This window comes from Seriola aureovittata, chromosome 9 (genome assembly GCF_021018895.1).
Source record: "Seriola aureovittata isolate HTS-2021-v1 ecotype China chromosome 9, ASM2101889v1, whole genome shotgun sequence".
NCBI lineage: Eukaryota > Metazoa > Chordata > Actinopteri > Carangiformes > Carangidae > Seriola > Seriola aureovittata.
Window position 1 is genome coordinate 24,050,097 of NC_079372.1, and position 20,999 is coordinate 24,071,095.

The 20,999-nt window shown below is 39.8% G+C and overlaps 1 protein-coding gene across 1 annotated transcript; it reads left to right on the forward strand.

Annotated features, from left to right (window-relative positions):
• Positions 1 to 748: 748 nt before the first annotated feature.
• LOC130174594 (ADP-ribosylation factor-like protein 8A) lies at positions 749 to 16,234 on the forward strand. Its single transcript, XM_056384567.1, has 7 exons — positions 749 to 1,323; positions 3,268 to 3,348; positions 4,092 to 4,165; positions 4,857 to 4,950; positions 5,399 to 5,466; positions 6,246 to 6,316; positions 9,230 to 16,234. The coding sequence occupies exons 1-7, from the start codon at positions 1,201 to 1,203 to the stop codon at positions 9,280 to 9,282; spliced, it is 564 nt and encodes a 187-aa protein (XP_056240542.1). The 5' UTR covers positions 749 to 1,200; the 3' UTR covers positions 9,283 to 16,234.
• Positions 16,235 to 20,999: the final 4,765 nt, after the last annotated feature.

The window sequence follows — 20,999 nt, forward strand, 5'->3', positions numbered from 1 at the left end:
CAGTGTGTGTGTTCATTTTTTACATGATCTATTGTACATTCAGAGTAACCAGTAACACATCTCTGCAAAAACAGGTATTGACAGCCCCATAGGAAATAAGGAAACTGAAAAAATTATCAATAATTCTTCAATTACATTATCATACATTATATATAGTGGGTATCAGTGCCATAATGTTTTCCATCTGTTTTGTCTCCATCACTAATAAACTGACCTCATGTCTGCAGATATTTGCTCCAACATTTGTTCATACACTGACCTCTTCAGTTTGTCAGATAATCAGTCACCCAAATCAAGTCATATAATGAAGATATGACCACTGTTACATTTGTTTGCTAATTATCACAGTTTAGTCTTTCTGAAAGAACTGAACTGTTAGAAATGAGTCACATGGTCTGAGCTGTAAAATCCGTTTAACCCTACTGACAACGTGGTTTAATTGAGTCATGTTGAACCTCAGATATGACGACAATGACCTCCAGTTGAGTAGCAGTGATGAAATGGCTGATTTAGACAGAGGTGAAAACTTCACCTTCCACATGGAGGTAAAAGGGTCTTCGTGTTTATTCGGGATATCATAACTGTAGTTACTTTGTGTTTACAGCAGAGGGCAGAAGTTCAATCACACAGAAGTCTATGCCTCCTCTTTTCTCTGCTTTCCTCTGCTTCATATATCAACCCCACCCAAACAGGAAGCAGAGCGGACAACCTGCTGACAGATTAAATCAAATCTGACAACATTACCAATAAAAGGGAAATTTTGGACTAAAAACACTTTAATTACAATATTTTGTTTCTTATGAATCATATTTATGTCCATGTTGAGCCTTTATTTGATTGTATGTTTCAGGAAATTATTTTCGGTTCGAGGTTTATTTTGAAGGGCTGTGCCGGATGTGGTGTGAGTTGATAAATCTCTTGACAGTACTGTGGGAAAAGGCGTAGCTAGTAAACATCACGGAAAACACACAGCGGACACCAGAGCCTGAAAACACCAACTTATTGACTATCCTCTTCGGTTCATATAACGCCAGTCGGTGTCGTCCGTTTTCCCGTTACCGCCCGGGGTTGTCTCAGTGACTGTCAGCGTCTCAAAAAAAGACTGCCGGGGCGTTAGCCAGCTAGCTAGCTAGCATAGCCACCTAGCCATAGCAGCAGAAACAGCAGCATTAGCACTAGCATCAGCATCAGACGACAAAGATGATAGCGCTAATTAACAAATTGCTGGACTGGTTCAAGGCGCTCTTCTGGAAGGAGGAGATGGAGCTGACCCTGGTGGGGCTGCAGTACTCCGGGAAAACGACCTTCGTCAATGTGATAGCGGTAAGGGTGGGCTAAATTAACCGCTAACAGATGTGCTAACGTCAGCTGCCAGTTAGCATCTGGCTTCATCCATTGTTATCCTGCGGTGGTGAGGTCAGCTAGCTGTCGATGTTCGACTTCAGCAAGACGATCAACGATTCAGTGTGTTATTTGTACATTAGTGACTTAAAGTTTTGTTAAATAGCCAGCGTCTGGGTTTGTTTTCTTACTGAGTACAGGCACCACTAACGTTATGCTTACTGAGCTTTAAAGTGTCATTTAAATGAGCACATCCGCTCTCACATCAGTACCGGTGGATGGTCCTAACCTCCACCGTAACTGGAGAAATTTGTATCAGAATTTAAGGCCGTTTTAGGACTGCCCACCTCCCCACTCCCATCCCTGGTGTTATTTGCGGGGACGGAGGTAGGATTTGTAGGTCCAGTGTTAGAGGGACGACCCCCTCCTCCTGTAAGAGTGACCTTCCCTCTCCGGTCACAGTCACTCCCTGCCATACACCATCAGCTGATCACCCCTCCCTGACTGCACCCTCCTCTGCTTCCCATGTACAAATTAAATTTTTGAGTGACCCACTAACATAGATTTGCCTCCACCCAAAGAGATTTGTTTGTGTTTCTTCCATTTTTTAAATTTGAAATGCAGTTTTGAGTACAGAACCCATCTGATGCTGGGCCGACATCAGTATTTCAGATATATTAAATTAGATGATTATGCAGTGTCTGATATGTATATGTAAAAGATATAGTTGGGTTGATTTTAAAATGTGAAGAAGTTAAAACAAACCCTGCAGCAAGCAGACATTAAAAAGCCTCAGCCTGTGTTTCTTGAAGTCGTTCATGGTGGATTTTGAGGTCTGCTTTGGATCACTGTCCTGTTGTAGGAGTCAGTCTCTTCACTTGTACTTTCTTGACTGACTGCAGGATATCAGCCGGCAAAGGGGGCAGAGGTGTTCCTCAGTAGTGATCAAACATTCCCACATGCCACAGTTACTGTTTAATGTTTTTATTTAAGCAAATAAAAAGTAAGAGCATTTTAACATTTGAATAAAAACTCATTTTAATGTCTGTTTGCTGCAGGGGTTGGATTTACTCCTAAATCTGAGTCAACAGCCTTGAATGAACATAACTGCATGAATGTGACATAATGGCAGAAACACTGTATCTTATAATGACGTTGATGAAGTAATTACATTTAATGTGGATCAGCACAGTGTATCAGATTGACTCATCCCAGACATTTTTGTTAATTGTGACTTGTGAATGTCTGACATTGCATATTGGAATTGGAAACTAGAGCCCCACCAATAATGTTTTGCTGAGGCTGATATTAATATCAAAATGTGAGTTTTAAAATATGATAATGATGAAGTTGGCCAACGTTTGTTATTCAACATAACAGCAAACAGCATGATAAAGATACTTACATTTGATTCTCAGAGAATCTATGGAGCCGGACAAATAAACATTTGCAGAATTACTTGTCAGATTTTCTCCAGTGGAAAAATTACAGAGGCTCATTTATGCCTTTTATTGGAGAATTTTAAGTAGAGAGACAGGAAATCAGGAAAACTGGAAATGAGGGGACAGAGAAATGGGGGCAGCATGCAGTGAAGATCCTCAGGTGGACTCTAATCCAGATTCATGGTCAGCACCTTGCATTCATCCCATAGGCCACGAGGAGGTCCATAAATTTTTCTTTGACATTTCTTTACTGCAATTTCTTGTTATTTACTTGTCGACATACAAATCAACACTATACTGTACATTGGTGATAATCTGAGCTCTTTTTTTAGTGGCATTTTCCTCTGGTAGAAACCACAGATCACTGTCTGTGATGATGTTCATATACCTTTAATGAGTGGCACACAGCGGTGGCATACACCGTCTGAATCAACAGTGGTGTATGTATCAGTAAGGAGTGTGTGTGTGTGTGTGTTTTTTTCAGTCTGGGCAGTTCAGTGAAGACATGATTCCTACAGTGGGATTCAACATGAGGAAGATCACTAAGGGCAACGTCACCATCAAGGTTGGTAGTTCAATTCCCTGCTTCGCTTCCGCTCTGCTGACTGTCTGTACATAGTCATACTGTATGGCAGTTTGTCTGGTTGTGGACTAATCTCTGGTTTAACAAACATCACCAGTTATCATTATTTATTCAGAGGAAAAGTAGATATAATACCATATTAATATAATGGATTTTTTATATATATCTATAACACATTCTTATTAAACATCTATAATAACAACACAACAACAAAACTTTTTTATTTAATTAATTCCTTTTTTTTTTTACATCATTCTTTTCCTGTTAAGATTGAGTAAAATATTAAAATCAAAAGGATCCATTACTAAGTAACTTCACGTTGTTAAATCCTAATTGTTACATAATAATAATGTATATTACATTATGTCACATGTTTAGAATTATTATATTATATAAATAATACATACTAACATCATAACACCACCTCACTATTATGTTTTCTACATTATATTTTATTACATTTTATTAGATTTATTATGATGATTATTATACTTTAACATTTTTTATTTTATTTACATTCTTTAATATTTAGATTACATCATTAATGTCCACTATACTTTCCTTTTCACCCTCTCACAAAAGACAGATACATAACAGATATATTCGACTACATCACATGTAAACCTTGAAAAATCCACTCACGCACAGATATCAGAGACAATTAATTTTTACACTGTATACATTACATACTCTAACAATGTGCTGTTCTCTCTCTGTGTCTGTAGTTGTGGGATATTGGAGGTCAGCCTCGGTTCAGGAGCATGTGGGAGCGTTACTGTCGAGGAGTCAGCGCTATCGTGTAAGTCCCGGTTTGCTAAACTGTGGTTACTGTCACGTAAAGGGGTTGCTGGGACGTCTCTGCCGGGCAAGTTTGTCCATCGACCCTCATCCTTCTGTTCAAACTGACAAGTTCTGCAGATATTCAGTGATAAATCTGATATCTGTAAATTGTTGCTGACAGTTTGCGTTTGGTCCAATCATAGTGTAGATCTTAAAAATCTAAATCCTTGAATGTGATCATCAGAAGTGTCCTCAGGTCTTTTGCTGTGTAGTTGTGTCATATTAGCGCAATTGTCTTAGTGAGATGGGGCAGGAAGGCTTCAGGGCAAACGGGTCAGATTTATGTAACAAAGAGCAAAGTTGTTCTGCATGCACGGCTATGTTGTAGTGAAAGTGATACTGATGAGTTGTGCCAGCTTTTTCTTTCATCTCTTTTTGAGTTTTAGCAGGACTCAGCATGATACGATTTTAGATACTTAAACTTTTGAACAGAGCTCCTGCTATACTGTTGTTAAAAAGACCCCATATTTTGCCGCCTTTGCGTGTTCCCACTGAACCAAACAAAGCTCCATGATGTTGTCTCAGTATGTGACGTTAGATAGCATCAGTTAGAGACAGTTTTAATAATCAATGAAACTTTAAAGTTGAAGTTTCTGGATTACATTTTAAAATGAATTTACAGATGTTGACTTAATTTCTTTCGGTTTCAGGTACATGGTGGATGCAGCAGACCCAGAGAAAATCGAAGCCTCCAAGAACGAACTTCACAACCTGCTGGACAAACCTCAGCTGCAGGGAATCCCTGTAAGAACAGTACCACAACAGATTCAGAACAAATCAGACCAGACCCACCACAACAATGTTCTCCAACAAAACCTGACAGGACCAAAACCATGTCCCATTACCTGACTAAATAGAGCTGAGTAAACCTGACAGAACCAAACTGACCTGAGCAAACCAGCTCAAATCTAAAACTATGAGGGAACCAGAATAAACTAGCTACACTTTCCTGAACAGTTCGGACTTGAGCCAGCTGAGCTAACTGATTCAGAGTGAACCAGGATGAACTGACAAAGCCACCTGATCTTCAGCCTGTGACCGAATACGCCGACACTGCACCACATACAATGAACAAGACAAACCAACTTCACTGGACATAGTGAAATGCAGACAGTGTGTTTACCAGTATGTAGACAGCTGCTGTGTTTTCTTGTGTGTTTGGCTGATGTGTATTTTGTCTGTGTGTCTTTAGGTTTTGGTTCTGGGCAATAAGAGGGACCTTCCAGGAGCTCTGGATGAGAAGGAGCTCATAGAGAGGATGTAAGTCCACACCAAAACTCTGGTCCAGGTTTAGTGTGTTTGTACATATTTCTACATTATATTTTATACAGTATCTTTCCTTCAACAGCATAATCTGCAGCAAACATATAGCTCCATTTTTTTTGTTTGTTGATAATGACACACTGAACACACTGCTGCCTACTCCTGTTCAGTGTCACGTGACTGGTTTCCAGTCACATGTTTTTTCCCCCAACAGTTGTGTCTATCATCTGCTCTCACCTCGACTCAGTAGCTCTCCTGCCTTAGGGTCTTACCGTCGTAAACTGTGTGACCTCAGTAAATCTAGTGGAATACATAATGACTCTCTATTAACATGTCTACGCACACACACACACACACACACACACACACACACACAAAATGACATGTGAGCTGTGACTCTGGCCTGGTCTTCCTGTTTGATGAATATCCATCCATATCCATGTCCATCTTTTGTTATTTAAATATTTATTGAATTTAAATGACATTAACACAGGGTTGTTGGTACAGCTACTGGTTCTGGCATAGATATCGTGAAACATGGTGCATAAAGAAGAGATGTAATGAGCAATCAAAAGAAAAATAAATAAAATTCTAACTCGCATATATGGAAGTGAGAAATTCAATTCACAATAAAAAGGGAGGGAATGTCCTGCTCAGTCACTGGTGCCCAAGTTTTCATCAGTCCTTGTAAAGGTCCAAAAGAGCCCCTAAGGTACTGTCCCAGCGTCTATTATTTGTGTGTATGAATTGATTTTTCTTCATGTGTTTTTGCTCAGGAACCTGTCGGCCATCCAGGACAGAGAGATCTGCTGCTACTCCATCTCCTGCAAGGAGAAAGACAACATCGGTATGACACACACACAAACACACATGCAAGGACCCTCACTGATATAATACATTTTCATTCATGAAACCCTAAAGCTATGGCAGACTGCTGCTTTGGTACAGTGGGGGCGCTAGAGTAAAGGTCTCAAAACACGGGGTCATCTGGTGAAAAAGTTGAACCAGAAAAAACTTGAACTTCAGCATCAAACAGAATGGCACTGCGTTGGCAACAAAAATACATAAAATAGACATTTTTGGTAGAGCCCCCACCGAAGTTAACAGTGCATTAATGCTGTTCATCTTGCAGTAGAGGAAGAGGATGAATGATCACTACTGTAATAACTTTCTGGAGTGGTAGTATTACAAACCTCTGTTCAGAGTTTGAATCACAAAGTAGTGCAGGGAGCAGAGTGTCCAGGTCACATTTGTCAGTGACGCTAACTGAATCTCTTCGGTTTAGTTTCACTCCTGTGATCCTGCTTGTGCTTCCAGATAACAGCATGACTTCACTGTTTACCAATCAGCTGCATCAGAGCCAAGCTGTGTTACTACTTATACAACTCCACCACTTCCTGCTGCTTCACACTAAACAGGAGGCTTTTATTGTTGTGCATTTTGTCTCCTCAATAAAAACCAGGCAGACTTTCACATTCAGCCCAGAGTTCGACTTCATATTTAGTGTTTAGTTTAAGCTCAGGGATTTGTTGATGACAGTTAACAGTTTACAGTTTTGACTGTATTTTCAACTTGCAGCATCTACAGGAATTCTTTACTACCAGCAAAATCCATCATATATGTAATCAAAACCCATATCTGCAACAAAATATTCAGCCAGTAGATGAGTTTGATTTTGACTCTCAGTCAGCCCCTGTCACAAGGTCTCAAGCAGTGATCAGGCTCATAGGGAGTCAGCAGATCACAGATATAAGCAAGAGCCAGACCAGGAGTCTCAAGGCTTCAAAAACGAGCAGTAAAACCTTGAAATCAACTCTAAAAGTCACAGGTAAAAAGTGAAGATTGGTGTAATGTCATCGCTTCTCAGAACGTGTTAACAGTGTGATATAAAAGTGGACAAAAGAGTTGTTGTCCGTTTCGTCAGAGCAGGAGGGAGAACGTGAGCGTCTTAGTCTCAGTCATCTCTGCTGAGTTCAAGGAGGATGCTTAGTTACAGGGTGAAGATAAGAACAAGGTTACAGACATAGCAGAAGAGAATACACGCCAGAAACCTTCTCTCTCGGTCGTGTTGTACTGGAACATTGTATTAAAGTGTTTTCTAATGGTCTGCTCCCTCCTGTATGTAAATGGTGTCAACAAAAAATCCGAAACCTCAGTATAATCAAGGATCAGAACCAACTCAAACTTCACTGATGGGTTCAGGCAGTATCACATCATTAAGTGGTGATTTTCAACACTGTCAAAAACATACTCTCCATTTTCTATTAAACCCACACAGACGCATCATTAATGTGATGTGTTGTAGTGCACAACACGCTCCACCAGAGGTCAGGCAGGCAGCTGGTGAGGATCCAGTTCTCCCCATTTGGGAATGTTTTGGGTTCTGATCAGGTGATGCAGCTGAGCTAGCAAAGACTCATGAAGCTGTTTGCTACAAGGAAGTTGTGGTGAAAGAGTGTAACACATCAATTGTTTAGACTATTAAGACAATTATTTAGATTTTTTTTATTTGAATAGGCCATTTTTTCTGTCTTGTTTGGCCAAAACTCCTGCAGGACTTACCTTTAACTGAACACAATATATTCTTTCCCACAGTCGAGTGCCACATTCTGCAATAAAGTTATGTTAAAGGTCCCATATAATATAAAGGTAGATTTCCATGTCTTTTTTGATTATACAGCAGGTCTAGGTTCTATATTAATACTGTGAAAGTATCAATGCGCTCAGTCCACAAAGAAATGCACACATTCTGAAACTGAGCCTTAAAATGAGCTGCCAGGACTTCTGTAACTTTGTTATGTTACAACAAAGCAGTCACCGCTCTCAGCCACGCCCCAAGCCCAACCCACCTGGACCCACCATCCAACCTTGCAGGATTTGGTGTCTGAGTGTTTACCTGAAGTCTGCTATATTTATATTAGATCACTCAGAAAACAGTCAGCCAATCAGAAGAGTTTTTGGTTCTTATAACCACAAATATATCTTCAACACTTCAAATAAAATACTTTTTTTAAAGAATTTTCAAGTAAATAAAATAGGATGAAAAGGAAGAAGGAAAAAAAGATTATCAATTTGTTACAGCAGGGAGTTTGGCCAGCAGAATGATTTAGAGGTAGAAAATGATTGCAAGTTTGGTCATTTTGGGTTGTTAACTTTATTCACGGTGCTGCAACATGGTGTCAGATGTATTTAATCGCAGAATGACTTGTCCAAATAACTGGCATGAGACAATGTAGGCTTATAAAAATCTTATATCTGTGAGTTTTACCTTCAAAAGGAACTAATTTAACAAATATCATGATATGCCGTGTACCCTGGTGAAATGTTGGGACGGTATTAAGTAATTCATTTAAAAACAGGTACTGCCTGAGCCTGTCCAGTGACTGACTGTCTTAACTCTTCACAGAGTCTGAAATTAAAGCTACGTCCACAGTAAATGCATCTCTTCTGCTATGTTTCCTCCTGCAGTCCACACTACTCCAGAGTTTTCGAGCCCCGAAAACAGAGAGTTTTGGAAACTCTGCTGGCACTGTTTCATTTTGAAAACTCTGGGGTTGTGTTGTAGTCTGGATGGACAAAACTGAAACCTTTACAAATGGTCATTTTAAAAAACTACAAAAACGCATTATTGCGGACGTAGTCAAACCCACACACAGTTACACTTCACTGTTAGTTTACCTCCTTCTTTTCTTTCACACTCTTCACACACACACACTCTCTCTGTCTGAGCTCTGCTGATGTCACACCTCTCTCTCTGCAGACATCACTCTCCAGTGGTTGATCCAGCACTCCAGGACTAAGAGGAGTTCCTGAGAACAGACATGCCCCCAACCGAACAGGCCACGCCCACCCACCCTAACACATCTTCTCTCTTTGATCAATCCCCCACCCCCCACCACCACCAAAAACTTTTCTCCCTAACCCCAAACTATTCACCCTTTCCTCTCCATATACCCCATCCTTAAATAACATTAATACCTTCCACCCCCCAGCTACCCTCACATTGATGGAGGATGCATTGATACCTCTGGGTCTTTGTTTCTTATTGAAGTATTGAGTGAAGTATCAAACTGACACCCAGAAGCAGGTGGGACATGTCAGAAACCAAAGGCAAAACCTCTTGATCTTCCGTCTGTGTCCTCATGTAGACGAACACGTTCAGCCTCCATCAGTTCAGGTCAGGGTCAAAGAATTTCCAGTGATTTTAAAATGATTACAGACCATCTGCTTGCCACTCAAAATTGTATGACTGCATGACTGTTTGTATGGACTATATGTGCTGAAAAGTATGTGTGAACACATGCATGTATGCAGATACCCAGTGTAGTGTAAACACAACTGCAACCACTGTCCGTGTCTGCATCCATGATAGGACAATATGTGGATGTTTAGTGAAGTGGCCGAGGGAAATTTTGTCACATGCAGCCAAGAGGTTTGATCGTTGAAGTATAATGTTCAGGTGACTATCTGCACCTGATGTTCACGTGCACTCAGCTGAGTGGAAACATAAGTGTGAACAGTAAGCTGCTATTTTAGCATGAAAAGTCAGTGGAAGAAACCTCTGCAGCTACAGTACTGTTACAGTAAAAATAGTAATAACTATAGCTATGTCTGTGACAGTTCCATGAAGCGTTAATGAGGTTTCTTTGTTTCCGCACATACAACAGTCTCCACTGCACCAGCACACAACACCTGAAGGCGTTTTTCCTGGGACGAATTCACAGCAAGTACCAAGCCCCCCATTAACTGTATTTAACCTGAGTTCATTTCAGTGACTCTGAACTCATGGCTGACATATACTTTTCTGCTGGGGTGTTTCGCAGCTTACACCACAGACATCTACAGTTAAGAAATTTATATACAAATCAATTTATGTGTTTGTTAACCAAATTACTAGAAAAATACTCCCTAAAAATCTGCGGATTGTCCGGAGTAACGAGGACGTTGTTTCTTTTTAAAATGAAATTCTTCAACACTGAGCAACACAAACTAAATTCCAATTAATTCCAATTACCTAGTTTGTATTTAGGTGAGGGCAGATATCTCAGAGACAGACCTGGACAAATAAAACCAAAACCATCTGCGTGGACAGACAATACAAGACGGAACTGTTTTTTGTTGTTGTTTTATTTAAAGTCAGTATCACTTAAATACAACCACATTCACATCAGAGTTTGATACTGGCAACAAAAAAGTGGTGTCAGTGCATCTTACAGATCCACACAACGGTCTCCATTATAATCTGTATTTTTAGATTGGTGCAGATCTTATACTAAGCGTCTCTTTGTATATTTGTCATCTTATCAACCTGTCAGCCATTTTGACTTTTAACCATCACCGTAAGTGTCAAAAAGCAGACACAGATTTCATTTTTCATTGTAATGGTCATAAAAACGCACACTTAGCCTCATTAGCCGGTCAGCTGGAGCCTGTTTTGTGGATCTGTTTTCTCCCTCAGATTTTCCCATGATCCTCCTCTCCCAAAGCCCCACCATCACCTTTTAGCCAATAACCACAAATCTGCCATGATCATCCCCTCTCTCCTCCGCCTCTGTTGAGTTTAATTCCTCCCTTTATCCTTCCTTTTTTCCCTCTCTACCTCCACATCATCTCTCCATCCATTATTTCACATTTATATAATCCTGAGAAGCCCCTCTTCCTTCCTCGTCTGTTGTAAACTGCTTGTCCTCCTCTGTACTCTCTCTATCTCTCCTTCCTTCCTTTTCTTATTTTTGGATGTTACCTTCTTTCTCTCTTTCCTCGTCGCCAAGCCCCGCCCCTCGCTGTCTTTCACTCTTTCTCTCTCTCCTGCTGAGCGAGGGATTAAAAACCTTTTTATTGCACTGTTGATTTTGGTTTTGTAAGATATTAATAATGAGAATAATGTTAATAATCTTCTTATTGTGACATAACCTGGTCTGTCCAGATTTAAGGAAGTGGTACTTTAACCGGAGGAGGAGAAATGTTATTGTTTCTGTTCATATCTCTGTAATAAGCTTTTTATTTCTTATTTGTTTTATATTATTATTTTTTATTGCTGTCTGTTGACTTCGTAAGTCTTCTCTGGATGTTCAGCCAGAGTTCAGTATTTTCTGCTCTGAGGTGTCTGCTGATTGGACCAGGGTTGTCACGTGATCAGATGCAATGTTCACGTCATGTCTGACAAAATGGAGCAATGTAACTAGTCATGTTTGAGTCGTAAAAATCTACATATTAAATTTTTATTTAAAAATTTATTAATTTAAATGTTTTCATCCATTTATTTTTCTCTTCCATGATTCATGACTCCAGGTGTTACAACAAAATACATTTGTCATGCCAGAAATCATTAAAAATTCCAACAATACATCCTGTTTTTAATTAACCACAAGATGGCAACATAAACGTCAAAGTCTGTGGCTGCCAGTACTGAATTAATATTGAAATTTAGAATTAATTTTAACATTTTTGTGCTATACTGAGGATGAAACTGAATGCAGAAAATGAAATTGGCAGGAAATGTGCACCTAGTCTTGAAAATGAAATGACAAAGTGGAAATTTTCATTACAACCTGGATTTAGCTCATTTCTAATAATAATTCCTAATATTCTTATTTGTCAGTTTCAAAGAAAAGACCTGGGAGAATCCTATATTCCTATTTTAATTAAAGTGAGTCAAAATCAGGGCATAATTAACATGTAAAACACCACCTTTTAAGTTTATGTTGCACAATGTTTGACAATTTGAAAATATTCATCTTACATTTAGTTTAATTATTTTCTGTGCTATACTTAGCACACAGAGTATTATATACATTTTCGTTTTGGACGTAATTATGCATTGAAAACATGTTAATTACATTTAGACAATTAGAGCAATTAGAAATTGTAAATTTGATTCTCTTTTAATATTGGATTTCATGAGAAATGTCTGTGAAAACCTGATTAAAAGGTACTTTGAATATTTTATAAGACTCAAAACATTAGCATGTAGCTTCATACAGAGATCTTTAGCATTATGCTTATAACTTCATGCTATTTTCACACTACTTATATTTATTCATCTGTTTGTTTCATTTGCAACATCATTGGTTCATCTCACGTTCTGACACATCCTGGTCCTGACAGCAGCCAATCAGACTTCAGAACAAACAGGAAATGGAAAAACATTACCTGTTTGTTGTTCTAAGGTTGTTTTGATTAAGAGTGGTCAAACTGTCAGCAGTGTACATGGGAGATTAATTCTGCTAGCACACACTTGCTTTACAGTGTCGGGCCAAACAGAGATAGTCTGGCATCAAATTTGGGGTGAAGAGACACTTCTGTGTTCTTGTGGAACATCATCCGTTACGGCCTAAACGCTGTTCTATTTTGAAGTCCACATTTTGCCAAGAATGGTCCAAATTACCTGAAATGTTTTTGCTTTTTTATCTTGGATGCTCAGGCTGTGCTTAAAGACCATTTTCACTCTCGTTTAATCAGCAGTTAGTCAACAAATTTAAATTTTCCCCTTTAAAAACAAGTCAAAATTGTTGTCTTTAGATTGGCTAAACTATTAAACAACTAACTGCTTCAGCTCTAACAGACTTGATCTGCAGCATCCACCATTGCTACTGGGTTAAAGTGGAGGACAGAGCTAAATCCACGCCTTGTCATATGACATTTTTTGTCGCCAAATGTTTTTTGTTTGATTAAATTTGACATTTGTGTTGAGTTTATCAAAACAACTCCCATATAAGAATTTGCCCCAATGTATTCAGAGATGCCAGGAACCAGCTATATTAAAATGAACTCACCTGGTCATCTCAGCAAGAATGCTGTCCCAGGTACAGACAGAGTGGTCTTGTGCATTAGGACTCCCAAATTTAACTTACCCAGTTTCAAGTCTGTAGAATGCGAATTCTTCTGCAACCTTCCAACAATTTTTGGAATCCTAATAATGCGACTTTGAACTCCCAAGAATGTGACATCCAACTCGCAGCAATGGGATTGATGAGAATTCCCAACAACAGCGAGAGGTCGAACTCCCAAGAATGCAAGATCATATTCCCCAAAAACACAAGTTTGATCTTGGTGTACCCTTTTTTTGAGAAAGTCCTTTTGTTTTACTTGATAGAGTGGTTTCCACAACAGAGCAACACACCCATAATCAGTTGTTTAGTCCTCTTTAGCCCGACAGTGGAAAGTGCTAATTTCTTAATAACTACCCAGGCCTGTCTATCTGATGGAGCTGGAGGCCCCACCAGACGACTTTCCAGATGAAACACCAGACAGCAACAAACAAAACTCGCACCAGACAGTTGTATCAAGCCACTTCGTTTCATTAAATGCTGGCAAGTAAAAACTGAATCTCTTTCAGCCTCCAGCTGCTCCAGATGTCAGGTTCTGGTGTTTTTTGAACACAGCAAAGATTTGTCTGACTCCATTCTGGGCCACTTGAAATTTATTTATCTGCTGATCAGCCAGCACAGTGATTATTAGTTATTGTCGCTAACAGACAGATCAGATTGCCAAGGGAATTTCAAAGGTACATCTTGGCTTTTTTGGGGAGATTTTGCCTTTGTTTGATAATATCCAGCTGAGTGTTAACAGTAATACGTGGGCCTTTGAAACAGGGATGTTGCAATTCAGTGGTCTAGAGTAGAAAGGTTCAGTATGCTTCAAAGGAACTAGTTTGAAGCGTACTAAAACCTTGTCTGTAAATTTCAAACGGCAAAAAAAAGAGAGCGCAAAACTTGATGAATCGTACCTAAGGGGATAATGGGGCACAATCACAGTCTCACCTCAAAGACATCCATGGTGTCCCCCCAGGTTTCAGGTACTGTTCAGAGAACCAACAAACACTTTGTTTTAAGCATAACGACCCCTGAAAGACACCAGGTTCACAGTTTTAGTCCTGTTAACACTAGAAACTTCTTTATTTAAATACAGAAACAACAATAATTGAACTCACACCGGAAAGCAAAAGGACAGATTGTACCAGAACAGTTGAAATGCGTCATCTCTAGCTGGTAAACTCTGAGATTCACCAGCCACTTTGACTAGTTTACCAGCCTGCTAGGTGTCTGTAAAAGTGGAACGACACCTTCAGATGACGGCTGCTGGTATTGTCTGTCTTTGTTTATCAGGCCAAACGTGTGAACCTTGAAATCCCCGTGCAGCTCTGCTCTTATCGGCTCCGGTCTCTTATGTTTGCATGCTGAGGGCAGGGATTGTATATCTGTGGGACCTGATGAAGTGAATCGTTATTTTGGTGCAACTTTATCATAAAGTAGCCTTAATCCAGTGCATCAGCCTGAGTATTAACTTACAGAGAAGTAATAGAAGTGCACAACATGTACTTGAAACAGTGCAATAAAACAGAAGTATTGATATTATGCTTAAACTGTGTTTTACATGTTTCTAAGTGCATAATGAAAGTGTGCTTACAGTACTTCTCCCACAGATGAATACACTGGAATACGGTCATTGTAATGTAAAGTTTGACCAGTTTTTTTTTTTTATGGAAAAAAATCTAGTTACGACCTGTGATCCTGCATGTACAAACTGAAGCTCTGCAGGATGTGATGCAGAATGTTTGATGATTATCCTGTGTAGTTAAATTATCATCAAAAAGTCAAGAACTGGAGATTTAGAACGGAATCAGCAACAAATTCCAGGCACAACATGCAGCATCACTGTGTGGACTCTGTCAGTATATTGGACAGAATGAGAACCAGTGCAACTGGCGACCTTTGAAAGTCTTTTCATGACCACAAAACCTCTTGTTATTCTTTCACTAACTGTTACGACTGACACGAAAATGAATGTGTGACATATGCATCAATAGATAATAATTTTATTGAATATGACTTTTCAGTTGTGTTTTTCAAAAATATGTTGACAGTCTCATACTCAAGGTTTACTTACTTGGGTTGTTTGGGAGCTTTCAATCATACCATACAGTCTTCGCTGACAAATGGATTTTGCTCAGTCATAGCTGTAAATTAGAGTTATCAGACCCTAAAACAAACAGTTTCTATACCTTCAGAGCAGTCTGGCAGTCCGGTGGCCTGATCTGTTTTCAGCTTTCAATCATAAGACATGAGCTTCCTCGGCAGATATAGTTTGCTCAGTTGTCATGGAATTGTAGATGTGCGAAACTCACACACATTAACAAAGTTAAAGTGTTTAAATTGACATTTATACTTGAAATTTGTAATACATTCATGTCAAAGAGTCTAATGATAAAAAAAAGTGTATTTGTTTTAATTTAGGTGGGACCTGCCCTTAAAGAAATCACAAAATTAGAAATAAATAAATCTAATATTTTTAATAACATTTTAAGTTTGTCATGACACCTGGAATTATCTTAAATTTTAAAATGTTTAAGCATGATCAAATTCAAATCAGTTTGAGGTTTGAAATTTACCATCTTGGAGATACTGATTTACCCAAAATCAACACAAACCTCTGCTGAGTCCTCTAACCTGGAGTTAATTTAAAAAGTTTTATCCAGAGAGACGCACAGTGAGTGAGCTGCTGGCTGTGCAGTGCCTTGCTCAAAGACACCTGAGCAGTTCACATGTTTGACTGATTGCTGAAGTTGTTCTGGTTTTGTTCCTGATCCCTCGGCGTTGGTGCAGACAGGGTGGGGTGGGGGGTTTGTACATGCAGGATGAACACGGTGAAGACAGCCTGTCACTTTGAACTCGTTTGTACATTATAGTTTGATTCAGTTGATATAATGTGTTTTAATAGAAACATGCTTGTGTATGATACTAATAAAAATACTATGGAGAAACAACAGGAGATGTTTATTATTTCACCTGTTTGTAAAATGTATTTTGTGATTATATGAACGCAGTGAAACTGATCCAAGCAGAAAACCAATGCAATACATACAATAAGCCATAATTAAAGACAGTGGGTAAACAGTTCATTGGAACTTTTTTTGTGTGTCCCAATAGATTGTTTACTTGCTAGCCAATCAGGGATTAGTATTTTCTGTGACTACAGGATCATACTGTATACCACAGTGTTTGGCAGTTTAATTTGTTATTTTCTGTATTTCATCTTATTCCTTTCCACACTGAAACTTTTCCATCCAATCACAGTAAACTGTCAGACTGGTTCAGACCTGAAGTGCTACTGATGAACCAGCAGGGGGCAGCACACACACAGAGACATCTATAAACTTAGTCAGTGGTACCACTATATCACTGTGTTAATGTGTATCTCTGAGTGTGTTGTGTGTTTCTTTTATGACCAGTGTGTGGTCCCAGCACAGCTGTGTGTGTGTGTGTGTGTGTGTGTGTGTGTGTGTGTGTGTGTGTGTGTGTGTGTGTGTGTGTGGTGTGTGTGTGTGTGTGTGTGTGTGTGTGTGTGTGTGGGGTTGTGCGCGTGTGTTTGTGCGCGTGTGTTTGTGCGCGTGTGTGTGTGGTTGTGCGCGGGGGGTGGGGGGGGTCAGATTCAGACTAATTTGTCTCTTGAGCAGCAGCAGCTGAGCTCAGCAGTTCAGCTGCTTTATGACAATCATCATCACAGTCATGGAGACTGTCAGCTGGTCTGTGGGTGGTGGCCACGAAGTAAATGTAAAAGGACAGTCGAGACCAGTAGCCAGTCTGGTCTTAAAGTTGGTATGGACCAGCTGGACTTGAATGATCAGTGGGGGTGGGGTTGTTGCAGTAGCTTCACAAACCAGTTTCCTTGGGGAAACTTTACTTTATTATCACCTGTGTGATGATTGGGCTCTGGTTGGTTTGTGGAACATTAACTCAAGTGGAAAGTCTGTCATTCACTCTAAACACATGGTCATCATCTGTAGCTGTAGCATCTGTAGCCAGAGCTCACAAAAACTTGTACTGACATTTGTTTTTATTCCTCTGTGCTGGCAACTGTCAGAGCTGGAGTCATATTGTTTTCAGGTTGTCCATCCGTTTGTACATACGTACGTCCCATTCTCATGGACACAATATCTCAGTAACACCTTGACAGAACTTTAAATTTGGCACAAATGTCCGCTTAAGGACTTAAGGGTGAACTGATTAGATTTTGGTGGTCAAAGGTTAAGTTCACTGTGACCTCACAAAACATGAGTTTGGCCTTGTGAACACAATATCTACAGAACTCTGCAAGGGAATCCCTTCCAATTTAGCTAACTAACAGGGAACATTGATGAAATGTGCTCACTATGTTTCCCAGAGGATGTACCTTTTTAATTTTAATGTCTCCATTTAGATCAATATCGCTTTCAGGAGAACCTTGTGTTTGCAGCTCTCTTGTCGTTCAGGCTTTTATTTTGGAGGATAACTGACAGTTTAGAGGAGAGAAAGGGTCTGGAGCCGAGCTTTCTCTGCAACTCAGGAGCAGTGGGAGAGAAGAGGAAGTAAAGATAGTGAAAGGAGGAAAGAAGCTGGTCATCTGGTCACTTGGCTGTAACGTGATCGCACTGATAAAAACTCTAACTTCATCCTCCTCGCTCCTCTCCATCAGGGCCTCTCTCCTTTTTTCTCTCTTTTTCTCTCTGTGCTACTTGTCAACAAGTGTGTAAAACTGTGTGTGTGTGTGTGTGTGTGTGTGTGTGTGTGTGTGCGTGTGTGCGTGTGCGCGTGTGTGCGTGTGTGTGTGTGTGTGTGGGGAGAACTACTTTTATAGCAGTCAACAAAGAAGCAGGCCTCAGTGTTTCCTGTCTGCAGTACAAGGTGGTCCCACCACTGTGGTGTGTGTGTTCCCACTGAGAGTCAACCTAGCTCTCCATCAGGACCCCATGCTCGTTGTCATGACAACAACCCCCCCCTCACTCCTTCCCTCATCAGTTTTCCCACAGAACAAAACCAACATTGTGTTCCTGATTTTCCCTCTGTGTGTGTGTGTGTGTGTGTGTGTGTGTGTGTGTGTGTGTGTGTGTGTGTGTGTGTGTGTGTGTGTGTGTGAGAGACATTCAGGTCAGATTAGTTTGTGTTCATTGAGCTTGTGCTTGGAGACACACACATACTCACAAATACACACTTGTTGCTCTTCATTCACTCAGCCTCATCCTGCTGATGAAAGGGCTAAGTTTCACACACACACACACACACCTCTAGAAAAGCAGTGCTTCATATCAGTGGAATTCACACGGTAAGTGAGAGGTTCAACACTTCTGTGAAACTTTCACACACAGAGAAGCAAAGAAATCAATTGTACACAAGGAAGTGACTTTAAAAACCTGATTATTCACTGTGATGTTTTTCTGTCTCTGCCAATGAAGAGTCTGTGAAACCAGGGAATCTGCAGGTCTTCAAAAGTCTTAGAAAGCATCGATTTCAGTGTCTTCAAACTCCAAACCTTGCAAGTCTTAAATTTAAGTTGGCGAACCTGCAGAAACCCCAAAAAATTAATTTGTTAAGGTTTTATTTCTTTCCACAGTATGTGCTTAGGTCAACTACAGTGTGGTTAAAGTTTGAGAAAGCTTCTGATTATGGCAGAAAAACTATGGTTAACCTGAAGGTGTGGAATTGGGCAAAGTGGCTTGTTATACCAGGAACATGACAAAGACATTATGGGACATTAAAGACCCAGTGTTTTGAGTTTGACCCATACAAGAGACTATTAGCTCTTCCCCACTGCATGTTACCAGCTCAACTGGACTTGACTCTACTTGGCTTTTTTGGTTTTCCATTGGACAAAATTGTGGATAGTACCTGGCATTTCTTTTTAGTAGGATACCAAATCACCGCAGACTTCTGATTGGTCAGAGCGAATCATTAGTAGTGAGTCATCGCTATGCAAGACCAGACGTTCTGAACAAACCCGGGTTTTTTAGACAGCTAAGTGACTGTTCATTGCTCACTGTAGCCTGTTACATCTGTTAGTTATTGTTTGTCCTATACTTTACATACTCTACACGCCATGGTCAATGAGGAGGTGCAGATGTTTCTCTGGTATCTCTTTAATATACTCCATTGTTCCTTGCTGTGTCTTAACATGGATACTTCAGTCAGTACACTCACATCTAGTGCACTGTGTACACAGTGTACACACTGGTGTAGTGTGTGAATTTCAACATCGTAGTGTCCCAAATCAAACACTCCCATTGTGCATTGAGCGTAAATGACGATTGCAACATGTGACTGGAATTGTCGCCCTCCAAGATATGTGCTGGCTGCTTTACTCACTTGATTTTACTTTACTGTTTGTGGCCCCTGTTTCATGCGACATGGAAATTAAGCAACCATCGGCACCATCAACGTGTCCTCCTCCTCTACTGCTGCTTTCACAAATTTAAGAATACATTGGTGGCACATCGTTTTACACTTGACTTTTTGACCATTTTGAGTGAACCATCCAGGTACTTATAGTATAGTAGTTGCGTGTTGCCATACTTGTCAATGTGAATGCACTTATGCACTCAAAACAGCAAGTGTGAGTATGGGAGTATGAGAATTGAGGCACAGCATGTGTCATGCTGAAGATGATTAATGTGGCATCAATATAGTAACAACGCCGCATTGAGGTGGTACTACAGTGGAAAAAGAAGTATCTGGTGCCAAATGCGAGCAGTGTCAAATTGAGTTGCTACCATGCTGTGGAAAAATGCTATAAAAGACAGGTTCTTTTTTTTAGCCATGCTACTAGTGTGGCTCTATGGATGATGGAGGGCACGATCAGTTGGCGACAATGTTTGTTTTCAGACTGAAATGTTGTATGGATTGTGATGAAATGTGGCTCAGACATTCATGTTCCCCTCTGGATGAAATGTAATAACTCTAATGATTGTCCGATTTTTCCTCTAGTGCTATCATCAGGTCAGAGTTTTAATTTGTCCTATAATTTGGTAGTTTAAGGATTCTATTTGAATGCAGATGTAATTTTTCCATAATCAGGTGAGGGCTAACAGGGCTACAGCAGCTTATGTAATACTTGTTTGATAAAAAGCAGCTCAACAATGAAGACAGTCAACTTCAGTTATGCTTATTGTCTTAGAAATGATAATTATTAGCAGGTTGTTTCTGTTAGACTACCACCTATTTGTGTCTGAGATGCATATTATTGATTATTATTAAGCTAGGGTTAGATTATCATATTTATTGTGGTGTACACAAGCCTTATGTAAACATTGTTTCCTACAGAAGATTTATGAGAAATTACACAAGATTTTTTGATTTAAATCATAGAAGGGAAAAACCTCAGCCATCATTGTCGGGCCAGATATTTTTGTTGGTAGACCAGATTTGGCCCTCAGGCCGCTATTTGCCTACTGAACTCTATAATGTGCACGTATCTACCCACGTACAACCTGAACAATATTTCTGTTTCCCTTTTATCATCAAAGTACACAACTTTTCCCAGGAAAATTTCTAAGAATTAACAGTTTCTTACCAACTCTTTCTTATGAATTAATTAATTTATTAGAATTTGTAAAACCAAGTCCACACACATATCACATACAATCTAAGAGATAGAGAGTCCAGAAGTAAGTGAGAACTGGATGGCATTGTGTGGAACCTTAAAGATAGGCGTGGGACTCGAACCTGTGACCTTCCTGTAGTTACATAACCACAGCCTGCAGTTGGTTCCCATCCAGTCTG

Bases quoted from the DNA above. Each gene is read 5' to 3' on its own strand.
- LOC130174594 (XM_056384567.1), top strand. From the start codon at position 1,201: ATGATAGCGCTAATTAACAAATTGCTGGACTGGTTCAAGGCGCTCTTC. The intron at 4,166-4,856 runs GTAAGTCCCGGT...TTTCGGTTTCAG, and splicing joins CGAGGAGTCAGCGCTATCGT to GTACATGGTGGATGCAGCAG. The intron at 6,317-9,229 runs GTATGACACACA...CTCTCTCTGCAG, and splicing joins CAAGGAGAAAGACAACATCG to ACATCACTCTCCAGTGGTTG.